Source organism: Hylobates moloch, unplaced genomic scaffold, assembly GCF_009828535.3.
Source record: "Hylobates moloch isolate HMO894 unplaced genomic scaffold, HMol_V3 SCAFFOLD_3, whole genome shotgun sequence".
Lineage (NCBI taxonomy): Eukaryota > Metazoa > Chordata > Mammalia > Primates > Hylobatidae > Hylobates > Hylobates moloch.
Genome location: NW_026652278.1, coordinates 386005 through 408690, shown reverse-complemented (window position 1 = coordinate 408690; position 22686 = coordinate 386005). Strand labels below are relative to the sequence as shown.

The window sequence follows — 22686 nt, the reverse complement described above, 5'->3', positions numbered from 1 at the left end:
GGGGAGGGGAGGGGGAGGAGGGGAGGGGAGGGAAGGGGAGGGGGGAGGGGAGGGCAGGGGGGAGGGGCGCCCAGCAGGGATGAGAGCCTGCACTGGGATCTGTGATCGGGAGCAGAAGGGAGGGGATGGGAGAGGCCAGAGAGGAGGGGCGGGAGGGGCGCCCAGCTGTGACCACATCTTGCTTGTGCCCAGATGTCAGCGAGAGCAGCTGGCGGGAGAGACCTGCCCCAGGAAACGCTGGGCCCAGGAGGCCGCCTGGGGACCCTAGCACTGACCCGGAGGTTCTGCCGACCCCCGAAGGCCCAGAGTCTGAGACCAGCCGGGGCCCCAGAGCCTCCCCACCCAAGGCTCTGCTGTCCACCCCAGTGAGAAATGGCGAGAGCCACAGCCGGGAGGGGCTGGCCGGCCTCGTCTTGGATGCCGAGCGCACCCTCGGGGAGCTGGACAGAGACGCACTGAGGAGAAGCCGCCTGCGGAAGGTGCAGACGTTCCCCAGGCTGCTGTCCGACAGCCCCGAGGCCACCCTCTGCCTGCCACTGACCCGCAGGAAAAGCCAGCTGCCCATATCGGAATTATTCTCTCCGGACCCCAGGAAGGCCTTTCTGGACAGGAAAAATGGCATTTCTAGTTTCCAGGCTCAGCCCAAATGCAGGCTGTGGCCAGAGCAGGAGCCAGAACACCAGCTGGGAGGGGTTCCCTGTGCAGGCCGCAGCGCAGACAGGGGCCCTGGGGTGCCTGGCAGTCCAGGACAGCCCGAGACTTCACACCCCAGCCAGGGGCCAGCAGAGGCCAGACCCCCACCCTGCCCTGCAGACCCTCGAGATGCTAGTGGTGAAGCCCAGACTCCCGGGGATGACGAGAGAATTCCGGAAGGAGCCCGGCAGCCGGAAAGTGCAGCTGCGGAGCAGGTGGGTGCCCGGGTCTTGCGTGTGGGTGGAGGGGTCGGCGGTCAGTGAGTCCGGGGCTGGGCCTCTCCACAGACACAAACGCTTTGTTTAACACAGAGGATTAACCTTCACCCTCGCTCCGTAATTAAGACATTTTCATTGAGCTGCCCCTTTTCTGAAGGAAGCTGTGGCTGCGGCTGGCGATGCTGTCACCCAGGCGTGGCCTCTCAGGTGGACGTTTGCCTCTGGACGACCCAGAAAGCAGCCGCCGCCTCAGCCCTGCCCCGGCTCCTCACACAGCCCCACACGGCCGTCCTGAGGGTTAATTTTCTTCCGGGAAGTGAGGCCAGCAGCCCCGGCTCCGTGATGTCATTTCAGGGGCTCCGTCTCCCCAGTCCTGAGGCTCACAGCCTTCCTCATTTTCCTGTTCTGATGGTTTTAAAAGTTAAAAACCAAAGCTGTGGGTTGAGCTTGCTCATCTGCGGGGCTTGGTGGTGTCGGTGCTGGGCCACCTCCGCGGGGACACAGGGATGTGGTGCAGCTGCCCGGCCGTGGCCTCCATGCAGGATGGGGCCTCCCCAGCCCGGTGCTGCCCCCGGTCAGCTGCTCCTCGTGAAGGATGGAGGATGCTATTGGAGCCAGTGTTCTGGGGGGCTGGCCCGTCCGCCCCTCTGTCCAGCTGAAGACACTTGGGCCAAGTACGTTGCCCTCCCTGGCTCCTCAGTGTGCCACCCCCAGCTGTGTTCCTGTGAGCTCCTCAGGGCAAGGGCACCTGAAGCCAGTGGCCTGCACACAAGTCCATCTGCCAGGCAGCGCCTGGCCCAGGGACGGGGGTGCTCTCAAGCCACCTGTCCCACAGGCCTGTTGACCTGAAGGACGAGGGCGCAGGCCATTCTGTGGCTCAGGCTTTTCTGCACATCCTGAGCGCGTGTGCCCCGTCACCCTCCACCACTCTCCCACTGCTCTCCCTGGCGGCACGCCTTCCCACGCACAACAGCCTACCTTCCAGAAGGGCACACAGAGGCACAGGGTGGCCGAGCCACCTGTTGGAGGGTGGACTTTGGTCCCAGCTGTCCATGAGGGCTTGGAGTGGAGAGTAGCCTCCCAGGCTGAACACATTCCTGGGGTCAGGGTGTGTGTGTACGTGAGAAAATGCACCCAACAAAAGCCACCACCTTAACCCTCTGCAAGAGCATAGCTCAGCGGCGTCGTGTATGTTCACGCTGTTGCGCAGCTGTCCCCACCAGCCCACACGAAACCCCAACCCCCGAGCCCGGCCCCTGCACCCCGTCCTGCCCCCACCTCCATGAGCTCTGTCCAGGGGCCTTGTGGGAGCGGGATGGACAGAGCTGTGTGTCTGGCCTCTTCACTGAGCCCGCTGTCCTCATGGCTCCTCCCCGGGGAGCCTGCGTGAGAACCCCCCATCCCCGTCCCGAGGCCAAGCGCCGTCCACACTGCCCCTGCATCCGTCCGTGGATGCCTGGGTGCTCCCCGCGTTGGCTATTTTGAGCCGTGCTGCTGCAAACATGGGTGTGCACATATGTGTGGGCCCTGCCCTCAGGTCCTCGGGGAATGTGGCCGCGTGGAACTGCTGTCACCTGGGAGGTGTATGTTGAGCTTTTTGAGGAACGGCAGCGCTGTCGTCTGCAGTGGCTGCACCGTGGGACGTTCCCATGCACAGGGCCAAGGGCCCCAGTCTCCCCACGGCCCCCACATGCTGGAGTTGACCTAGGGACCTCCCCAGCCCTTCTGTCAGGTGTGGGGGGCGCCTGCTCAGGGGCCGAGTGGGCCTTGCCCTGGCCTGTCCCCCGGACATGCCTCTCCAGGTGGCGGGCCCCGGCAAGTGGTGTCCACACTGACCTCGCCGCTCTCCTGCCCACAGTGGGTGTCCCTGCAGGACCTCCTGTCCCAGCTGGGCCGGCCCTTCCGGGAGTACGAGCTGTGGGCCCTGTGCCTGGCCTGCCTCCGCGCACTGCAGACACATCCTGAGCACTCCCTTGCCCCTGCCGCCCACCCTCCCATCCCCCAATGTCCCACCCTGCTGTCCCACACCCCCAGCCGTCCCGCCCCCATCCCATCCCCCGTCCCATCCCCCCTGTCCCATGCCCCCTGCCGTCCCACCCCCGCCATCCCATGCATAACTGGCCCCCACCTGAACCAAGGGACCCAGGGGCAGCCCGGACAGTGTCTCCGGTGAACAGAGCAGGCGGCTCCCGTCTGGAGCACCTTGTGGGTCCTGCTGGGTTGCAGCACTGAGGGAGGTGTGGGGACAGATGCCTGCAAGGTGGGCCTTGAAACCTGTAACCCTGCCGTAAAGAGGAACGGGACCTTGCCGTGGCTCTCACCCACACATTCTCAACACGGTGACATTGTCCCCAGGGAGGCAGCAGTTGGCTTTGGAGTGGGGAGGGAATCTTGAGCATTGCACGGGTCTGCCCCATCAAAGCCCAGCCCTGCCAGACATCAGGGCAGACGGATGGTGCATCTGCGATGTAAAAACGTCCTGGGGGTGATGAGGGCAGCATCTGAAAGGGCTGGGGGAGAGGCCGTCGGAGACACACCTGGCTCCAGTGTCCGTCCACCATGAGCCCGTGGCTGCCCCGTGGGCCCTGACTCGGGACGGGGCCGGTGACACGGGGGCTTCAAGTTACCGTGTTCTCCCTGCCGCTCGGCTCCCTTTCAGCCGCGGATGTGCCGCTGCAGCCACTGTGTCAGCTGGGGCAGCGCTACCCACGGGGAGGGCCGGGAGGAGGCAGCTCCGAGGACCCCAGGGGCTGGGGGCGGGCCCTGTGCGTGCATTGGCAGGTGCGTGCCCGTGCAGTGGGGAGGCTGGGGGGCTGCCCGGCCTGACCAAGGCTCCACAGCTCCTTCCCCCCAGCCAGCCCCAAGTGTGGGGCAGCACGCAGACCCGCCCTGACCCAAGCTCTGCCACAGCCTACCTGTGTCTGGACTCCGTGCTGGTTGCTGAGGACGGGGCTGTGCTCTTCCAGCCACCCCCTGCCAACGGTGAGTATGTGGGGTCCCCCTCAGGCCGAGTCCAGCACCGGCTCGCCAGCGGTGAGGAAAGCTCAGCCAGGTTTTTCTCTTAGGTTCCTGTGACTCGTTCTTTCTGGCTCCCGAGCTGGCAGAAGAGAGGCTGGTAACTGAAAAGGTACCTGGGCCCTCCCCACCCTGCCCCAGCCCTGCCCCCAGCCCTCGGGGGTGCCACGTCCCCCATCTGTCCAGCAGCCCCCCATCAGGACTCGAGGGAGTCAGGGCAGCCCTCCCTGGCCAGGCGGCCACAGGCAGTATCTGCCAGCAGGGCTGTGGCTCTGGCCGGGGCACCAAGACAGGGCTTGGTGTGGACGGCACTGGCCATGTGCACTAGAGCTGTGCCTCCTGGTTCACGAGAATCAAGGGCTAAACATCCAGGGATGTGTATAAGGCACCTGTGAAACATGAGCATTCTTAAAATTTAAATTATACAAATTTAAATACAATTAAATAAATTACATTCAAAATCAAGGTAAAACTTCCACTCAGGAATGATAGAAATGAGCACTTCCCACTCCTCCCACCAAGGAAGAGCACTAAGTACCCTACACTAAGCACCCTGCACTAAACAAACACCCTGCAATAAGCACCCTGCACTAACCACCCTGCATTAAACACCCTGCACTAAACACCCTGCACTAAGCACTCTGCAGTAAGCACCCTGCACACTGTGCAAAAAACAAGCACCAGGCCACCTGCAGGGGGAGGAGACAGCAGCCGGCGAGGGGCCTCTGGACCAAGGAACAAGGCAGCCGTGAGTGCCCTGGGTTTTCCTTCTGCCTCATATATTGAGACTTGGAAGTAAAGAAGCCAGCGACTGGGAAAAACCAATGGGCACACACACTAAAAGCCGTGCTTTTTCATCTTCTGGGGATGTTGTTTAGAGAAACCCGGAATGGCCCACCATTTGCCAAACCATCGAAGGCTTTCCTGCAGTCTAGCCTGTAACGAAAAGAGGCTGTCCCGAACCCCAGCAATAGATCGTTCACCTTTACACCAAGAAGGCTGGGAAAGCACCGTCATCTGCAGGTGGCCCAGGCCGACCTCAGGGGGTTGGTGCTGTGAGACCTGAAGCTCTTACGAGATTGTCTCAAACAAAAGCCGCGTCCACGAGGCTGCAGTGGTTCTGTGTGCACTGTGCGTGTTCCTGTAGGATCCAGTGCTTTCCCCTTCAAGGAATGAAAATCGCTGGGAAAGTGTTGAGGCGCAAGCACAGAGTCAGAAAACTAAGAAAAAATGAAGCTTTTTGGAGTAATAAAAGAGAATTTAAGCCCCAACTGGCCAGGCATGGTGACTCACACCTGTAATTCCAGCAATTTTGGAGGCCGAGGCGGGCAGATCACTTGAGTCCAGGAGTTCGAGACAAGCCTGGGCAACATGGTGAAACCCCATCTCTACTAAAAATACAAAAATTAGCCAGATGTGGTGGCGGGCGCCTGTAATCCCAGCCAGGTGTGGTGGTGCACACCTGTAATCCCAGCTACTCGGGAGGCTGAGGTGGGAGGATTGTTTGAACCCAGGAGGTTGCAGTGAGCCAAGATCATGCTACTACACTCCAGCCTGGATGACAGAGCGAGACCCTGTCTCAAAAAAATAAATACCCCAACAGGGCCAGGTGTGGTGGCTCACGCCTGTAATCCCAGCACTTTGGGAGGCCGAGGCAGACGGATCACCTGATGTTAGGAGTTCGAGACCACCCTGGCCAACATGGTGAAACCACATCTCTACTAAAAATACAAAAAATAGCCAGGGGTGGTTGTGTGCACCTATAATCCCAGCTACTTGGGAGGCTGAAGCAGGAGCTTGAACCCAGGAGGCAGAAGTTGCAGTCAGTGAAGATGGTACCACTGCACTCCAGCTTGGTTGACAGAGTGAGACTCAGTCTCAAAAAAATAAGTAAATAAAACAAAAGCCCCAACAAAAGCCTGGGTCTGTAATCAAAGGACCAGGGAGGACCAGGATGCATTTACACCCCCTGCTCTGCACCAGCCAAACCCCACGGGAACACTGCGGCCCCGCCCAGCAAGGGCCGAGCCTGGAGCCTGGACTCATCCTTGTGAGACTGCAGAGAAGTGCCCAGTGCCCGCCCTGGCCCCAGGTGGCCTCAGAGAAAGTGAGCAGGAGCCAGGACCTTCCTTCCCTGCAGCCTGTCCTGCAAGGACAGCTGGAAAACATGGCTGAAAGGAATTGGAGACTGCACCAGCAAGTGGAAACGCATCCCATGCTCACAGATGGGCAGGATCAGTGTTGGTAAAATGGCTACACTGCCCAAAGCAATCCGTAGAGTCAGTGCTATTGCTATCAAACTACCAATGTCATTCTTCACAGAATTAGAGGAAACTATTCTAAAATTCATATGGAACCAAAAAAGAGCTGAAATAGCCAAAGCAATTTTAAGTGAAAAGAACAAAGCCAGAGGCATCACGTTACCCAACTTCAAACTATACCACAAGGCCACAGTAACCCAAACAGCATGGCACTGGTACAAAAACAGACATATAGACCAATGGAAGAAAATAAAGAGCCCAGAAATAAGGCTGCACACCTACAACCATCTGATCTTTGACAGAGCTGACAAAATCAAGCAATAGGGAAAGGACTTATGACACCAAGAATCAGGAAGATGTCAAACTGAATGAAAAAAGGCAACCAATAGATACCAACCTGGAGATGACAGAAATGTTAAAAATGACTTTAAAATTTTTAAAGCAACCATCACAAAAATGCTTCATTGGGCAATTGCAAACATGCTTGAAACAAATGAAAAAGTCTCAGCAAAGAAATAGAAAGTTTCAACCAAGAAATAGAAAATAGAAAGAAAAAGCTAATGGAAATTTTAGAGCTGATTTTTTAAAAAACTCAATGAATGGGCTTAATAGCAGAATAGAGAGGGCAGAGGAAAGAATTGGTGAAATGGAGACAATAGAAATTACAGAGTTTGGACAACAAAGAGAAAATAGACCAAAAGAATTGAACAGAGCCTGAGAAGCTTGTGGGACTATAATAAAAGATCTAATATCCATGTCATCAAAATCCTGGAAAGAGAAGAGAAGGAGGGTGGGGCATAAAAAGTACTCAAAGAAATAATGGCTGAAAACTTCCAAATTATGGCAAGACACATAAGCCTACAGATTTAAGAAGGTGAGAAAACCCCAAACATGATCAATGCAAAGAAATCCACACCAGGACACATCATAGTCAAACCTCTGAATACTAACCCTCCCCTCTCCGAAAAAATAAAAATAAAAACCAAGAAGAAGAGAGAGAAACAGCAGCTTACATATATACATATGGGGGGAAAAACAGTTCAAATGATCGGATTTCTCATCAGTAACTGTAGAGGAAGTGCATAGCATTTTTTTAAGTGCTGAAAGAACTTTAAACCCAGAAACCTATTTCCAGCAAAAATATCCTTCAGAAATTAAGGAAACAGGCTGGGCGCAGTGGGCTCAGGCCTGTAATCCCAACACTTTGGGAGGCTGAGGCAGGTGGATCACCTGAGCTCAGGAGTTTGAGACCAGCCTGGCCAAGATGGCAAAACCCTGTCTCTACTAAAAATACAAAAATTAGCCAGGCGTGGTGGTGGGTGCCTATAATCCCAGCTACTTGGGAGGCTGAGGCAGGAGAATCACTGGAACCTGGGAGGCGGAGGCTGCAGTGAGCCCAGATACAGCCATTGCACTCCAGCCAGGGTGACAAGAGTGAGACCCTGTCTCTTAAAAAAATAAAGGGGGAAGAAGGAAGAAAGAAGAGAAGGAAGGAAGAAGAATAAGAAGGAAAAAGGAGAAGGAAGGAGGAGAAAGAGAAGAAGAAAGGAAGAAGATTGACAGAGTAATGTTTAGAAACATGACCTAACCATGTATTGTCTACCAGAAACTCACTTCAAATAAAACAATATAAGTAGGTTGAAAGTTAAAAGAGTTGAAAAAGATACCTTATGAAAATGATAAAAAGAAAGCAAAAGTGACTGCATTAGTATCAGGTCAAGTGTACTTCAGAGCAAAGAAAATTACCAGAGACAAAGAGGGACATTCTATAACAATTAAGGGTCAATCCACCAAGAAGACATAGCAATCCTAAACGTATATGCACCAAATAACAGAGCTGCAGAATATGTGAAGCAAAACTGATAGGATTAATAGAGAAACAGATGAATCCACAATTATAGTTGGAGATGCCAGTTTCCCTCTCTGAACACTTGATACAGAGCAATCAGACTGTAACCCAGTAAAAATATGAAGGAACTCAACAACACTGTCAATCAACAGGGCTGGATCAACATTGAAAGGACACTCCACCCAACAACAGCAGAATCCACACTCTTCTCAGTTGCCCCACTGACTATACACCAAGCAGACGAAATCCTGAGCCATAACGCAAACCTCAAATTTAAAAGAATTTAAGTCATACAAATGTGTTCTCTGAGCACAGTGACAAAAATAAAAGGGAAATTTTCCAAACACTTGGAAACGAAACAACACCTTCTAAATACTCTATATGTCAAAGAGAAAATTTCAAGGAAATTTTAAAAGCATATAGAACTGAGTGAAAATGAAAATGCAACATATGGTGAACCAGGATTTTTGTGCCAATGGCGATGTGCTGGCTGAGATATTGGACTATAGTTTTGCAAGCTGCTACCATTGTGGAAACTGGGTACAAAGTACATGAGCTCTCTCTATATTATTTATTAAAACTATGTCATCTACAATTATCACAAAATAAAAGGTTAATTTTTAAAAGTATAACAAGTGCTCAAAATGGGTAATTTCCTACTTATCTGACTCTAGTTGGCTGTTACTATGCTCATGGGGCTGTCTGCATCTGCTGTGCCTGGATGGTGGAAACTCTATAAAGGGGAGCTGCCTCTTCCCAGCTCCACACTCAAGGGCACTGCATTGGTAGCTGGAAGTCAGCCACATGGGAGTACTTACACCAGGGAAAGCAGCAAATGCTACAAATGTCTTGTTCTGTTGACTCTCTGAACTTAGTGAAGTGATGGAGAGCACGTGGATAATGTGATTAAACTTAAAAATGTGTCACGTCTGTAGTCGCTCCATTGAGATGAGGACATGGTCTTAGGGTATCAACCATGATCGTCTGATTCAGCAAAGACGTCGCTCAGAGGGGTGCCCTGAATTCCAGCATGAGTCTGTCCTGCTTCGCTTCCATCTCATTTACTGAAATGAATGAAAACATCAACCAACACTCATGTCAGAAGCACTCGTGTATTGCGGTGGACTGTGGATGAACGTGGGTAAAAATCAAAGCCTTCAGTGAGAATCGACTGGCTCTGTGGAACTTACAAAACGTGCATTAAATGGTGCACTGCGCATGCCTGACATAGCAACGTGCCGGATGAACTCAGTTTGCACGCAGGCGGCACGTTCGCTCGGAGAGCCTGTTGTTAGGCATGTAGCAGCACAGCACCAGTCGAGGGCTCCCGGGAGTGGGGTCCATGAGGTGGGGGCTGTGCTGGCCAGTTCTCAAACCCTCGAGCTGCTGCCTTCGTGAGGAGAGTGGAAGGCAGGAAAGTCCAGTTGAGGCTTCCAACCCTTCGGTGTTTAAAACGCGGACAGAACCACGGGGGAGAGTTTGACCTGCAGGTTCCTAGACCACGACCTGGAGGCGGATGCAGGGGTCCAGGGTGGGGCCCGACAGATGCTGAGGAGGGTGCGTGAGGAGAGCCCCTCTGTGGGGGCAGTGCCTGGTGCCCCTCAGGGTGCCTGAGGTGGGCAGGTCTGCTGGGCACGGTGGCCCACAGCCCTGTGGTTGACACCACTATTCTCTCCCCACCTGCCCAGGCCTCTGTGTACTGTGTGGCCGCTGTCCTGTGGACCGCAGCCAAGTTCAGCGTCCCCCGCAACCACAAGCTGGCCCTGCCACGCAGGCTCAAGACCCTCCTCCTGGACATGGCCAGGCGCAGCGCCCCGGAGCGGCCGTCCGCGGCCGAGGCCATCAAGGTAACCACACCGTGGTCATGGCCCCAGCCCAGGGTCCAAGGACTGTGGGCAGTGGCCACCCTCACTGAACTAGGGGTGGAGGAGCATGGGCTGCCAGTGTCCAGGTGATGAGGCCACCAGCTCTGTTTCTAGGTCCCTGTTTCTAGACGTCAGCCCGGCCGTCGCATGGGAAAGGGAGTGGGTTTTGTGTCGTGGCCACGTCCATGTGGGCGGACAGCATGGGGGTCTCTGCCGCTCCCCACCACGGCCATTCCTCCTGCAGAGCCTGCTCTCTCCAGCTTGTCCAGGGCGGGGGCAAGGGGTGTCCTGTGGCCATGTGCGGACCCCTGCTCTTAGGCCCTGCTGGAGGGGAGCAGAGAGAGGCCTCTGCACCCCACCCCCCACCCCGAACCCCCACCTCCTCCGAGGATCCCACCAGCCCCGCCCCTCCCTGCCTGGTCTCCCTGCTGGACTCAGGCTTTGGGGCTGGGTTCTAACGTACTCCTGCTGGGACCTGCGCCCACACCCAGCAGGGGGACCAGCGACTGGACCAGCGGGTGGGGCAGGAGCCAAACCCTGATGTGTCGTGATCAGGAGACCTCCTGGGAGGAGCCGTGTCTGGGGGAGCGGAGACGGCCATGGGGTTGGGGACCTGGGCCCAGCCGTCTCCGCCCGACTGCTCTGTGGCCTTGGGCGGGTTGCTCGGACCCTCTGGGCCTCTCAGGCCTCCTCTGCCATGGGGGGGATCAGATCTAGACATGGTTGGACGTCTGCAAAGCAGATTTTATTCAGTAGCTACTGAGAGCTGGGGAAGCTGAGCTCAGTTCCCAAGTGCACAAGGCCTGGGCTTATAAAGGAAGGACAGGAGTGGCCGGGGGCAGGGAACGCAGGGCTCAGGCGAACGTGACCAAGGGCTGCCAGTGGCCAGGCGACCAGGCCACCAGGTCTGTGGCTGACGTTGGGTTTGGGATTCTGCCCTCCCAGGGAGCCCGGGGGACAGTGGCCGACTGTGAGCCCTTTTCAGGAAACGCTCTAAGAAGGGCCTCTCTGGGGCCTGTAGTTGGGTGTCGATGAGAACAAACAGGAAACCCCTCCTGGCGGCCCTGAGCTTTTTCAGATGGGGACCCAGTGACATGGGGACGGTGCGGCCGTGGCTGAGGCCTGTCGGGACGTGTGAACATCTCCTTCCTCCAGGTGTGCGGCAGCTACCTCCTGCAGCGAGGCATGGACAGCCGGAAAATCCTTGCCCACCTGAGAGCATCCATCTGCCAGGTGGGGCGGGGCTAGAACAGCCGGGCCGCCTCCTCCCCCGCCGCTCCTAGCTTCCTCCCACCTGGACGCGCTTGCCCTTGCCTGGCCGATCCTGGCAGCCCCACACCTGGGTCTCTGTTGACCACCGAGCTGTGGGTGGGTGCGTCTGGGGGTGCAGGGGGACACTCGGGTCCCATCTCCTGAAGGCCCCGCAGTGGCCCCCCGGGACCCAGATCAGGATCAGGGCAGGGTCCCAAGGATGGCGGCCCAGCACCCACCCCGGGCGCAGAGAGCTTTGGGAGTGTGGGCCCTGAGTCTCGGGTGGTGCCGGCGTCGCCCACTGCCCGGAACCCACGGAAACCTGGTTGGATTGGGAGGCAAAGGAGCCCCAATGGCTCCCTCTCCAGGCAGAGCCGCCGCAGAGCTCAGGCCGTGCGGCCGCCATGCCCAGCTCCTCCCCAGCAGGAAGCTCCACGGCACCAGTGGGTGGGTGGGGGACGCCCTGTGGGTGTTGCCGGCGCTGGCGGAGCTCCGTGGTCACCTGGCCCAGGGCTGTCGCCTCCTCCCCAGGTATACCAGGAGGAAGAGACCATCAGCCTCCAAAACGCCTTCTCGGTGGTTGAACTGAAGCCCAGTGTGGCACCAGCCCCAGAGCCCAGCCCAGGTGGGGCCCTGACCAGCCCCTGCTGCCCCACCAGCCCCTGCATCCCACACCACAGCTGCCCCCACCCCTGCATGGACAGACACAGCCGGGTGCCTCCAGGAAACCTGGGCAGCAAGTCCAGAGCTCGGCCAACATGGCCCACGCAGCTCAGCCTGCCTGCCCTGCCAGCCCCCATCTCTCCCAAAACTCCCGGTCCCTCAGGCCCCAGCTCCAGGTTCTCACTCCCGTCTCCCAGCAGCTGGCCCTCCCAAGCCCACATTTGGAGACCCCCCCTGAGTCCACACAGCCCACCCCACCCCCGTACTGAGCCCTCCTCAGCAGGCCCCTCCAAGGCTTCTGGTGGGGCCTGGTCTTTCTGGCCTGTCCCCGCCTGCTGGCCCTCCCCCGAGCACCAGTCACACCCACCCTCCCATTCCGAGGCCCCCAGGGCCATGTGGGAGGGGACACGGTGCCACACACTGGGTGGGATGAGCCGGTGGTGCGGCACGTGCTGGGGCCACTCCGCCCGCCTGCACCCTCAGCCCCCTGGGTCCCCAGGCTTCCTGCCGGTGAACAGCGACACCGGGCTTGTGGCTGTGCCAGGGCCCGTGCCCGGCCAGTGCCCCTGCGGTGAAGAAGCCACCCAGCTGCCTGCAGCGTTCATCTCCGAGGCCACGCACTTCAAGCCCATTGTCCTCACGCAGGATGCAAGTGTGGCCAGGTGAGCATCGTCCCCACACCCAGAGCTGCTGGGTCCCGGGCGCAGGCAGCCCCTCCTGAGCTCTGCTCCTCCCTAGGGACCAGCCTGCCTTGGCCCAGGAGGAGTCCGAGGAGACGGGCGGCCAGAGGGAGGGAGAAGGTGAGGAGAAGCTCTCCCCGGAGGCACACGCTGGGTCCCCCAGCCTGAAGACGCCTGACGGGCCGGTGCCTGGTCCGGGGCCACAGGGAGCAGCCCCAGAGCCTCTTGGAGAGTCAGTGCAGCGTGACTCAGCCCAGGGCTGCCCCTGCCCTCCACCCCGGGCCCCAGCAAACCAGCCAGAGGGGGCCTCATCGGCAGCTCCCAGCTCTCCAGTCCCCGCCCCGCCCACGAAGGCATCTGCACTGCCCAGAGAGCAAGGGCCGGCTGGGCAGATCCCACCAGGAGTCACTTCCGGGGGCCTCAGGCCCGACGCCCTGGGGCCCACCGCAGCCCACCACGGCCCACGCCACCCGCCCAAGCCCCCCCGAAGCAAGGCCACCGAGCACCCGAGCCAGGAGCCAGAGGGCCCCAGGGCCACCCCTGCCGGGGAACGTGATGACCAGAGTCCAGACAGTGTCCCAGAGAGGCCACGGCCCGCAGACCGGAGGCTCTGTCTGCCCTGCGTGGACGCCTCACCACTCCCAGGGAGGATGGCCTGCCCGTCGCTGCAGGAGGCCACGCGCCTCATCCAGGAGGAATTTGCCTTTGATGGCTACCTGGACAATGGGCTGGAGGCTCTGATCATGGGTACGTGGGGCCTGGGCCAGGGAGAGCCCCACAGGGGACTCGGGGCCGCCCCACGCCCGTCCCCCAGCCCCCAGCCGAGATCAGCCTTGTCCGTTTCATCAGCCACAAGGGAACCAGACGAGCGGCCCTGCCGCTGTCTCACTTGTCTCCATCGTTTTGCAAAACCAGGGGAGTACATCTTCGCCTTGAAAGATCTCACCTTTGCCACTTTCTGCGGCGCCATTTCCGAAAAGTTCTGTGACCTGTACTGGGATGAGAAGTTGCTGCAGAACCTCTTTAAGGTGGTCAACGGGCAGGCGTCGCCCTCCCCAAGGTGGGTGCCCAGCTCGGCCCTGCATCCCTGCCCCTCCCTGACGCCCACTGTGCCCGGGCTCTGCTGCCCTGACCCAGGCCCAGCCTTCACCTCCCAACCCTCGGCTTCCGTCTCGCTGCCGTCTCCAGAGGGGCCACCCTTGGTGGAGACAGGTGGGGGTCGCAGCAGCCCCTCCTTGGGCCTGACACCTACCCACAGCTTTCCCATCGGGCCTGGGTTTCTTCTGGAGGAAGAAAGGGCGTGTAGGGAATATGAGGCAGGGGCTCTCCGGGAGGCTGCAGGGGGCCTGGGCAGTAGTGGCCACAGGGCTGCCTGCTCAGAGGAACCAGTGTCAGGGTCCCAAGGAGAAGAGACCCCCAAACAGGTGGCCCCAGGCCCCGCAGGGCCCAGCACTGAGCTGTGTTGGGTGGGGCAGTGGCCACCCCACATTGCCTTGCTCACAGCTCCCGCGGTGCCAGTAGCCCGGGCAGCTCTTCCGCCTGTGTGTGGAGTAAACACAGCTGTGAACAAGTGCACCCATCCCAGCCCCAGCCTCCTCGGCCCCACAGCACTGAGAGGCTGCTCCAGAGTCCCCCCAGGGACCCCAAGCAGTGAATGACCCAGGGACCCCGTCGGCTGCTGTGCCCCTTAGTGACCGGGAGGAGTGAGCTCCTGCCGCCTCCAGCGAGAGCTGCGCGTAGACCTGCGGGCCTGTGGGCCTGGCCCTATGGAGACTGAGGCCTCCTCCCAGTGGGCAGAGGTGGGGACTGACCTGCATTCTCGTTGTCAGCACGGCCGAGGAGGCTGGGTCACAGCTTGAGGGCAGCCGGAGCCCCCGCTCCCCGTCCAGCAAGAGGCCCTCGCTGCACCGCCTGGGTAAGTGCTGGGCAGGCCCCGCGGCAGGAGCTCTGCAGGGCGGCTCCTCTGTGCTCTCTGCAATTCAGGGGGCGCCCCAGGGTCCCGGCAGCCTCGGACTGCGCTGTTCCAGCGGCGCTACCTTTGCCCCGGGGGTGCCCAGCCAAAGGCCGTCCTCTCCTGGGGGCAGGAGCCCAGGGCCTTGGAGGTGGAGGATCCTCTGTCACCCGCCACTGGGACAGTGGGAGCCACCGGGAGCCAGGTGGGATCCGCTCTCCAAGCAGAGGGGGGCCTGTGAGCCGGGGCTTTGGTGACAAGGCAGAAGCGGGCTTGCTGCCAAAAGACCCTGGGGCTGGGCTCCTGGCTTGGTAGCCCCAGGATCCCAGGGCACATGAATGCCAGGCTGGGGACGTCCCAGTGTCCGGCCAGCAGATGTTAGAGACAAGGTGGTGGTGGTGGTCACCCTCAGGCTGTCCGTGGTCGTAGCCAGGCTTGGTGATGGCCCCAGTTCCTATTCCAGCAAGTCAGAGACCAGGCAGGCAGGTTGGGGCATGAGGCCTGTGCACTGCTGGATGGCAGGAAAGCCCTGCACAGGGGAAGCTTCCGCAGGGACAGAGCTGGGGACCACATTTTAAATTCCAGAAGAAAAGAGGAGAGCGTGAGGGGGCAGAGGGACACAGTCCTGATAGCGAAGCCAGCGAGGACAGGGCCCGGCCCCACCCCAGGGCGAGTACGAGTTTGGAAGCAGTGAGGGCGCAGAGTGGGGCTCCATCTGGGGAGAGGCCTCTCTCCGTAACCCGGCCCCGTGCAGCAGTTCAGGGTCCCAGCATCTGCCCTGCACTGGGAGGCGGCAGCCGTGCCCAGGGGGCGCCTGTAGTGGGTGCAAGAGAGAAGGGCGTCACGCGTGCAGGCACCACCGGCCTCCCGTTAACAGCCTGCCCGGGCTCCGCCCACCGGAGCTGCTGTCCACGTAACCTGCGTCTCTTTCTTTCAAGGAAAAGAGAAGCCAGCCGTGGCCAGGACCAGCAGCAGGGCCCCCTGCTCACCCACCTCGGTGTCAGATGTGGACTCGGAGGCACTCTCACGGGGAAACTTTGAGGTGGGGTTTCGGCCTCAGAGGTCCGTAAAAGCCGAGAGAGCACAGCCGCCTGAGGCTGGCGAGGACAGACGGCCAGCTGGCGGGGCCTCAGACGCGGAGGCAGTAACCCGACTGGCCAGGTCCAAGGGGGTCGGCCCGGCCGTGTCTCCCGGCCCAGCCGGATTCCAGAGCTGCAGCCCCGGCTGGTGCAGCGCCTTCTACGAGGCCGACTGCTTTGGGGCCGACGTCCACAACTACGTGAAGGACCTGGGGCGGCAGCAGGCGGACGGGGCCCTGCCCGACGCCCACAGCCCGGTGAGTCCCAGGCCGCGGCACTGCAGGGTGGGGCAGGGGGTCTCCTTCCAGCAGAGCTTCCTGGTCACTGCAGGTGACAGATGGCACCGTGTGCCCAGAGCCCCCACCAGGGTGATGCTGGTCCTGGTGCCCCCACCCCATGGCCGTCAAGATGGTCAGGGCCCCCTCCCCGGGCTGAGCTCCACATCTGGGGACAGGCTGGTCTGCACTGGTGCCCCTGGTGGCTCCACGTCTGGGGACAGGGAAGGGCTTTTCTCTCATGGTCGCCGGGGTGATGGGTTCACAGGAGGCCCCTCCATGCTAGTGACCAGGTTGCGTTCGGCCATGTCTCCCGTGGGGCAGGCGCAGCCTCCGGGCCCTTGGGCAGCCTCGCTCTGCGGTGAAAGAAAACACCAGAAATGCCTGCCCAGCATGTCCAGGCTGGGCCTGGTCGCTGCAGCCTGGTCCGGGCTTTCTGGCCAGCGGTGCCATCCTGGGTCAGGAGCAGCTGCAACTCCTCCCTGGCCAGCAGGGAGAGGAGGTGTTAGACTGGGGAGTCCTGGGTGCAGGAGAGGCCTGCAGAGCTCTGGACACAAGGTGGGGCCGGCGACCCACAGCCCCGACCTGGGCTGCAGCCTCGAGAGCCCCAGGACTCCAGGGTGGACGACAGGAGGGGCTCAGTGGCCATCAGCTCCGGGAACCTCTCCCACCACCGTCTGCCTCAAGCTGAGCCGCAGGGGGAAGCCTCCCCCAGCCTCTGGGCATCGGAGCCCTTCCTGGGGCCCCTCCTTGCTCATCTACTGCCGCCTCCCGGCCTGCACTTTATGAATCGGTCCAGAACACATGACCCGGCGTCTCTTCAGGGCAGGTGAGGAGACGGGTTAAGCTCTGTGAAGCCTTCACTTCATTTCAGCTTCTGGGCCACGTGAAAGACCTGCACGGTGCTACAGCCTCTGCACCTGCATCTCGGACACCCCACACAGGGCCTGAGGGGGCTTCGAGGACGCAGGCCTTCCCTGGGGCTGGGGAGAGAAAAGGGCGGCCGGCACAGCAGACACCAAACGACCCGGCCCCCAAATGCACGGCGTCGCCCAGGGAGCACTCAGCCCCCAAACTCACGGAGTCCAGCAGGGAGCACTCAGCCCCCAAACTCACGGAGTCTAGCAGGGAGCACTCGGCCCCCAAACTCACGGAGTCCAGCAGGGAGCACTCGGCCCCCAAACTCACAGAGTCCAGCAGGGAGCACTCGGCCCCCAAACGCACAGAGTCCAGCAGGGAGCACTCGGCCCCCAAACTCACAGAGTCCAGCAGGGAGCACTCGGCCCCCAAATGCACAGAGTCCAGCAGGGAGCACTCGGCCCCCAGACGCACGGAGTCCGGCAGGGAGCACTCGGCCCCCAAACTCACAGAGTCCAGCAGGGAGTACTCGGCCCCCAAATGCACAGCGTCTGGCCCATGGCCACAGCCTCGCGTTTCTCTTGGAGGAACTACTGTGTCTGTTTCAAAACAGGAGGCTCAGAAACACGGCAAGGGCATTTTGACATCTGCAGCCCCAAACGCAAACAGTGCAGCCAGGGCCATTCTCTGGGGGCCGGGGCAACTGGTGGGCATTCCCTCCCTCCAGCGCTGGCCCCACTTACTGTGTGTGCTGGGCTCAGCACTGCGGGTGCCCTGGGGCTGTGGAGCTGGCATCCGCGTCTCCTGCTGTTAAAACAAGCGTGGCAGGCCGGGCGCGGTGGCTCACGCCTGTAATCCCAGCACTTTGGGAGGCTGAGGCGGGCGGATCACGAGGTCAGGAGATCAGGACCATCCTGGCCAACACAGTGAAACCCCGTCTCTACTAAAAATGCAAAAAAATTAGCCGGGCGTGGTGGCGGGCACCTGTAGTCCCAGCTGCTCGAGAGGCTGAGGCAGGAGAATGGCGTGAACCCGGGAGGCGGAGCTTGCAGTGAGCCGAGATCGCGCCACTGCACTCCAGCCTGGGCGACAGAGCGAGACTCCGTCTCAAAAAAAAAAAAAAAAAACAAGCGTGGCTCCCAGAGTCAGGGTGGACAGCACTGGTGTGGGTTCCTCCTCCATCTGTGTGCTCCGGTGAAGCCTGGCCTCGTGTTTCCCTCCTCACTGCCCTGTGTGTGGTGTGGATTTTAGTTCCCGTGGATTTATTAAAATCAGTCAAGACCGTCCTTCTCAAGGAGTCTGCCTGTGGTTCCCACGTGAGGAGCGCCCCTGACGGACACCGAGTCTGACTGTGAACAGAGGCCGCGGAGGTGCCGGCCCAAGATGAGTCTCCATGAGCTGCACTCCAGCCAGGCGGGCATCGGGCTCGCAGGCACCCGCCTCCAGGTTCCCGGATGCCTCGGGGTACACAGACTTTTCCCAGGAGATTTTCTCAACATCAGCACCTCTGCAAATGGATGCGGGTGAGAGGGCTGGATGGAGACGCGCGGGTGACCTCCGGGGGCCGGACGAGGGCCCCATGGTGCAGGCCACGGGGGAACGTGGCGACCACTGTCCTCAGAAACCAGGACCAGGTGCCTCGGCAGCAGAACACAGCTCCATGGGGACACCCGCGTTTACCAACCTCGACCTGCCCAGCCTGGTAGGTCCTTCCTTGATGATGGAATGTTCTAGACGCCGTCCATGGGGTAGCCAACAGCCACGTGTGGCTACTGAGCTCTGGAAACATGGCCCACGTGACTGAGGACCTGACGTTTTAATTTCACTGCACTTTAGGCAGCCACAGGCAGCCTGCAGCTCAGTGTGGGAGGCGGGGTCGCACTTGGCTGGGTGGCAGCCGGATCCGGAGGGCTTGGGGAACCTGGCTTAGTGGCCGAGGTTCTGCAGAGGGGCTGGTCTTTACACAGCTGGGACCACTGCTCACAATGCTGTAGCCGGGAGCCTGGCCCTCCGTGGCACTGCCACTGCCGCTGCTGAACCCGTGCGTGGGAGAAGACAGCACAGGGACCCCGTCTCCATGGAACCACCAGATAGAGCGGATTCAAGTAGTTAAATAGAAATGTCGCCTGCATTTTTTTATTTTGCAAAAAACATTCAAAAATAAACACTGTCAACAGCGGAGTCACTGGCGGCTGACAAGGCGAGGGGGTGGCTGTGTGGATCTGAGCCAACTGCACTTCACAAAAGGAAGCCTGGTGGACAGGATCGCGGATGAGCCCCTCGGGGCGGTCGCTTCGGGCCCTGGGCACGTGAACCCCTCACAGGAGGCTGCGGGCCGTGGGCTGCCGCGCCTCTCGCCTCTGCCCCCAGCCAGGTGCCCCTGCCCCGTGGCACCTCACAGTGCCCCTGAAGACCTGCTGCTCAAGGCCCAGCTCCCATGGACCCCCAAGGCTTCCCAGGCCCCTCACCCCAGAATCACCACCCTCCTCGGTACTGGGCCAAGCCCCATGCGTGCAGGAGGAGGCTGTATCTGCCCCTGTACCCCTGGAGGGAAGGGCCGTCTCTGGGGTCACTGCCCTGGCAGCCCATCCTCAGGGTACCCCTCCAGCCTCTACGCCCGTGTGCCTGTCCTGCAGGACAGAAGGAGTGCTCAGACCAGGGGCTGCCCGGCCAGGCGTGGGAGGCGTCCTGGGACAACGCGGCGCCCTCTCCCTCAATGTAGTCCCGTCCAGGGAGGCGCTCAGCCCCAGCTGGTGTCTGTGCATGAAACAAAGCCCGGCAGCCCTCGCCCCCGGCTCCTGCAGTGCAGGGACAGAGCCCGGCGGCCCTCGCTCCTGGCTCCTGTGGTCAGGACCTGCCCATCTGGCCTCAGTCCTGCTTCCCTCATGGAGGCAGCCCTGGGGTTGAGGTCCCCGGCTCCATCTTGCAGGCAGGAACTCAGACTCTGGGCAGGTTCTGGAGAATCACACCTGGCGTGCACTCACATTCACACTCATGCTCACGCTCCATGGAGCAGCCAAGGGCTGGGGCAAACCCTGCAGCCGCTGCCCAGCAAACCGCAATGGTCCAGCCAGTGGGTTCCCGGGAGGAGGGTTTTTGGGGGGCTCGTCTGCACAGGCCAGCTGGAATCCGCATCACTGGGCTTAAGTTTAAAAGAAAGGCAAGGCTGGTGCAGTGGCTCATGCCTGTAATCCCAGCACTTTGGGAGGCTGAGATGGGAGAACTGCTTGAACCCAGGGAGTTGGAGGTTGCAGTGAGTTGTGATCGCGCCACTGCACTCCCACCTGGGCAGCAGAGCGAATCGGGCCACCGCACTCCAGCCTGAGTGACAGAGCGAGACCTCGTCTCAAAAAATAAAAAAATTAAAAAGTCAATAAAAATGAAAAATGGCAGGGCATGGTGGCTTACACCTGTAATCCCGGCACTCTGGGAGGCTGAGGTGGGCAGATCACCTGAAGTCGGGAGTTCGAGACCAGCCTGACCGACATGGAGAAACTCCATCTCTACTAAAAATACAAAATTAGCCGGGCATGGTGGTGCGTGCCTGTAATCCCAGCTACTCAGGAGGCTGAGGCAGGAGAATCGCTTGAACCTGGGAGGCAGAGGTTGTGGTGAGCTGAGATCGCGCCATTGCACTCCAGCCTGGGCAACGAGAAAAACCCCATCTCAAAAATAATAACGAAATTAAAAAATAAAAGGCAGACACCTGAAGACACACGGGATGCACGTTGGGGAGGTCACACTGCCACCCCCTGCTCCCACCCCTGCCCACAATGTACACTTGGGGGCCCAGAGGTGGCACAGCCCTGCCTGCTTGGGCAAGAGGGCCTGGTGCTGACTTGGGGAGGGTCTAGTTTCCCTGAGGGCCCAAGGTGGTGGTCACACAGCAGTCCCCTGAGCATGCCCCACAAGGGCCTGACTGTGGGTGAGGGGCGTAGGGAGCAGTCGTCCCCAAGCTGGGCACTGCCCTGTGAGCCTGGGGGCAGCCCAGGGTCCCCCAGACCACACTGCCCAGGCCGGGGCTGGCCTCGCTGGCTCAGCGGGCCTCTCTCCATGGGACCCTGCCCTGCAGCTGATCTCCAAGGCCAAGGAGGCCCCAGTGGGGTGGGGCCTGGCCCCGGATGTGGCTGACGTGTGTTGGGGCTGCCTGGGGCTAAGGTGCTGTGTTTCGTCCCCAGGAGCTGGAACAGCAGCTCATGATGGAGAAAAGAAACTACCGCAAAACCCTGAAGTTCTACCAGAAACTCCTACAGAAGGAAAAGCGGAACAAAGGTAAGGCCCGCGTGGGCACAGGTCTGCGACCCCGGCCGCAGGCAGCCCGGCCCCCGCCCACTCTGCTCCACCCACAGGTTCTGACGTCAAGACCATGCTGTCCAAGCTGAAAGGGCAGCTGGAAGAAATGAAATCCAGGGTGCAGTTCCTCAGCTTGGTCAAGAAATATCTGCAGGCAAGTGGGCGCCGGGCCCCGCTCTGCCCCGTGAGGCAGTAGCTTCAGACGGGCCTCCCACTGTTGGAGTTACAAAAGGGGCCCTGATTTGAGGGTCCAACGCCAGGAAGCCCCAGGGCGAGGGGCAGAGTGACCAAGCGCCCGCGTCCCGCTCCGGCAGGTCATGTACGCAGAACGCTGGGGCCTGGAGCCCTGCGCCCTCCCGGTGATTGTGAACATCGCGGCCGCACCCTGCGACACGCTGGACTTCAGCCCCCTGGACGAGTCCTCCTCGCTCATCTTCTACAACGTCAACAAGCACCCGGGCGGCCGGCAGAAGGCCCGAATCCTGCAGGCCGGCACGCCGCTGGGGCTCATGGCCTACCTGTACTCCAGGTGCGTCCGGAGAAACCTCACCCGGAAAAGGAGACGTAGCCCTGGGTGCTGGGAAGAGGTGGGGAATGCGCTCTCGCCGCTCAGCTAGGCTGGGTTTGCACTTTTTCGTTTAGAAAAGTGTTTAATCGGGGTTGAGGCCGATGTGCACTAGGTGCCGCCGGCAGCTTTGCAGAGCCCCGGCCAGAGTGGCCTCCGCCGCCTGTAGGCCTGGGCACTGGGTCTCAGGTTGCACCTGGTGGTCCCTGGAGGGGCTGCGGAACCCGCCCTACATAATTAACACACGGAATGGCTTCCAAAAATGACGCACGGGCAGCTCGGCAGTGTGGCCTGGACTCCATCCACCTCACCGAGTCAGAACACCCGGGGTAATTAGCTCCAGGGACGCATGAGGCTGGGATGTTTCTGCAGCCCCCACCTGCTCCGTGTGCACACTGGCTCAGGAGACCCCTGCTCCGTAAACGCTGGTGTCGCACGTACACCTGCAGCAGGGAGGAGCCACCAGTCCACTCACCTCCACCAGGGCCACAGGGCCAGACCCCCGGCGGCCCCACCAGCCCCCTTGGCCCTTCACCCGCTCTGGCCTGCATGGGCCCCTGGGCTGCACCCTGTTCTCAGGCACCGGGAGCTGCAGCAGGCTCTGGACCCACTGGTCTGACCAGCTCCCAGAGAGGCCACCCTCCCAGTGACTGGGGCCAACCCCATGTTGGCTTCTGGGACCCTCATGACACCACCTTGGAGCCCCAGGGGTCCTCTCTGAGCAGAGGCCATGGGGCCCAGCAAAGGACGCCAAGGAGGACAGCAGGGAGTCAGGGCTCTCGGCAGCCAGTGAGGACAGGGAGGTCCCCAGAGAGGGATGGCGGCCCCCCCAACCCCGTTGCCCCAAGGACCCTCTAGAGAGGGGCGTGGCCCCCCCCCCCCAACCCCGTTACCCGAAAGACCCTCTAGAGAGGGGCGTGGCCCCCTCCCCCCAACCCCGTTACCCGAAAGACCCTCTAGAGAGGGACGGCAGCCCCCAACCCCGTTCTCCCAAGGTGAGCTGCCCCTAGTCACATGGGGCCATCTACTAGCCAGGGCTCCAGGCCGACCCTCAGACCCAGTTCTCAGCCTCCTAATCTGCAAGACAGGCACGGCCCACGCCCACCATAGGGTCTCTGTGCTGTTGCGGGAGACGTCCGTGTGCGTGACTGTGCACATGTGCAGTGTGGT

General features: G+C 60.4%; 2 protein-coding genes across 2 annotated transcripts in view; both read left to right on the top strand.

Moving 5' to 3' along the window:
• Positions 1-74: 74 nt before the first annotated feature.
• On the top strand, positions 75-4254 carry LOC116478278 (kinase non-catalytic C-lobe domain-containing protein 1-like). The gene is made up of 5 exons (XM_032169329.2): positions 75-908; positions 2770-2917; positions 3822-3893; positions 3977-4038; positions 4162-4254. Exons 1-5 carry the CDS (start codon positions 126-128, stop codon positions 4252-4254), a joined length of 1158 nt encoding a protein of 385 aa, XP_032025220.1. The 5' UTR covers positions 75-125.
• LOC116481740 (kinase non-catalytic C-lobe domain-containing protein 1) overlaps positions 3411-22686 on the top strand; it is a 35200-nt gene continuing 15924 nt past the window's right edge. The window contains exons 1-13 of the mRNA XM_032174622.2: positions 3411-3893; positions 3977-4038; positions 9725-9883; positions 11057-11134; positions 11684-11777; positions 12315-12477; positions 12554-13242; positions 13411-13555; positions 14325-14410; positions 15385-15782; positions 20837-20930; positions 21008-21105; positions 21266-21480. Coding sequence (XP_032030513.1) covers positions 9833-9883; positions 11057-11134; positions 11684-11777; positions 12315-12477; positions 12554-13242; positions 13411-13555; positions 14325-14410; positions 15385-15782; positions 20837-20930; positions 21008-21105; positions 21266-21480 — 2111 coding nt within the window. The 5' untranslated portion in view covers positions 3411-3893; positions 3977-4038; positions 9725-9832. The remainder of the gene's footprint in view (positions 3894-3976; positions 4039-9724; positions 9884-11056; positions 11135-11683; positions 11778-12314; positions 12478-12553; positions 13243-13410; positions 13556-14324; positions 14411-15384; positions 15783-20836; positions 20931-21007; positions 21106-21265; positions 21481-22686) is intronic.

Bases quoted from the DNA above. Each gene is read 5' to 3' on its own strand.
- LOC116478278 (XM_032169329.2), top strand. From the start codon at position 126: ATGGGAGAGGCCAGAGAGGAGGGGCGGGAGGGGCGCCCAGCTGTGACC. The intron at 2,918-3,821 runs GTCCCACCCTGC...GCTCTGCCACAG, and splicing joins CCACCCTCCCATCCCCCAAT to CCTACCTGTGTCTGGACTCC. The intron at 4,039-4,161 runs GTACCTGGGCCC...CTCCCTGGCCAG, and splicing joins AGAGGCTGGTAACTGAAAAG to GCGGCCACAGGCAGTATCTG.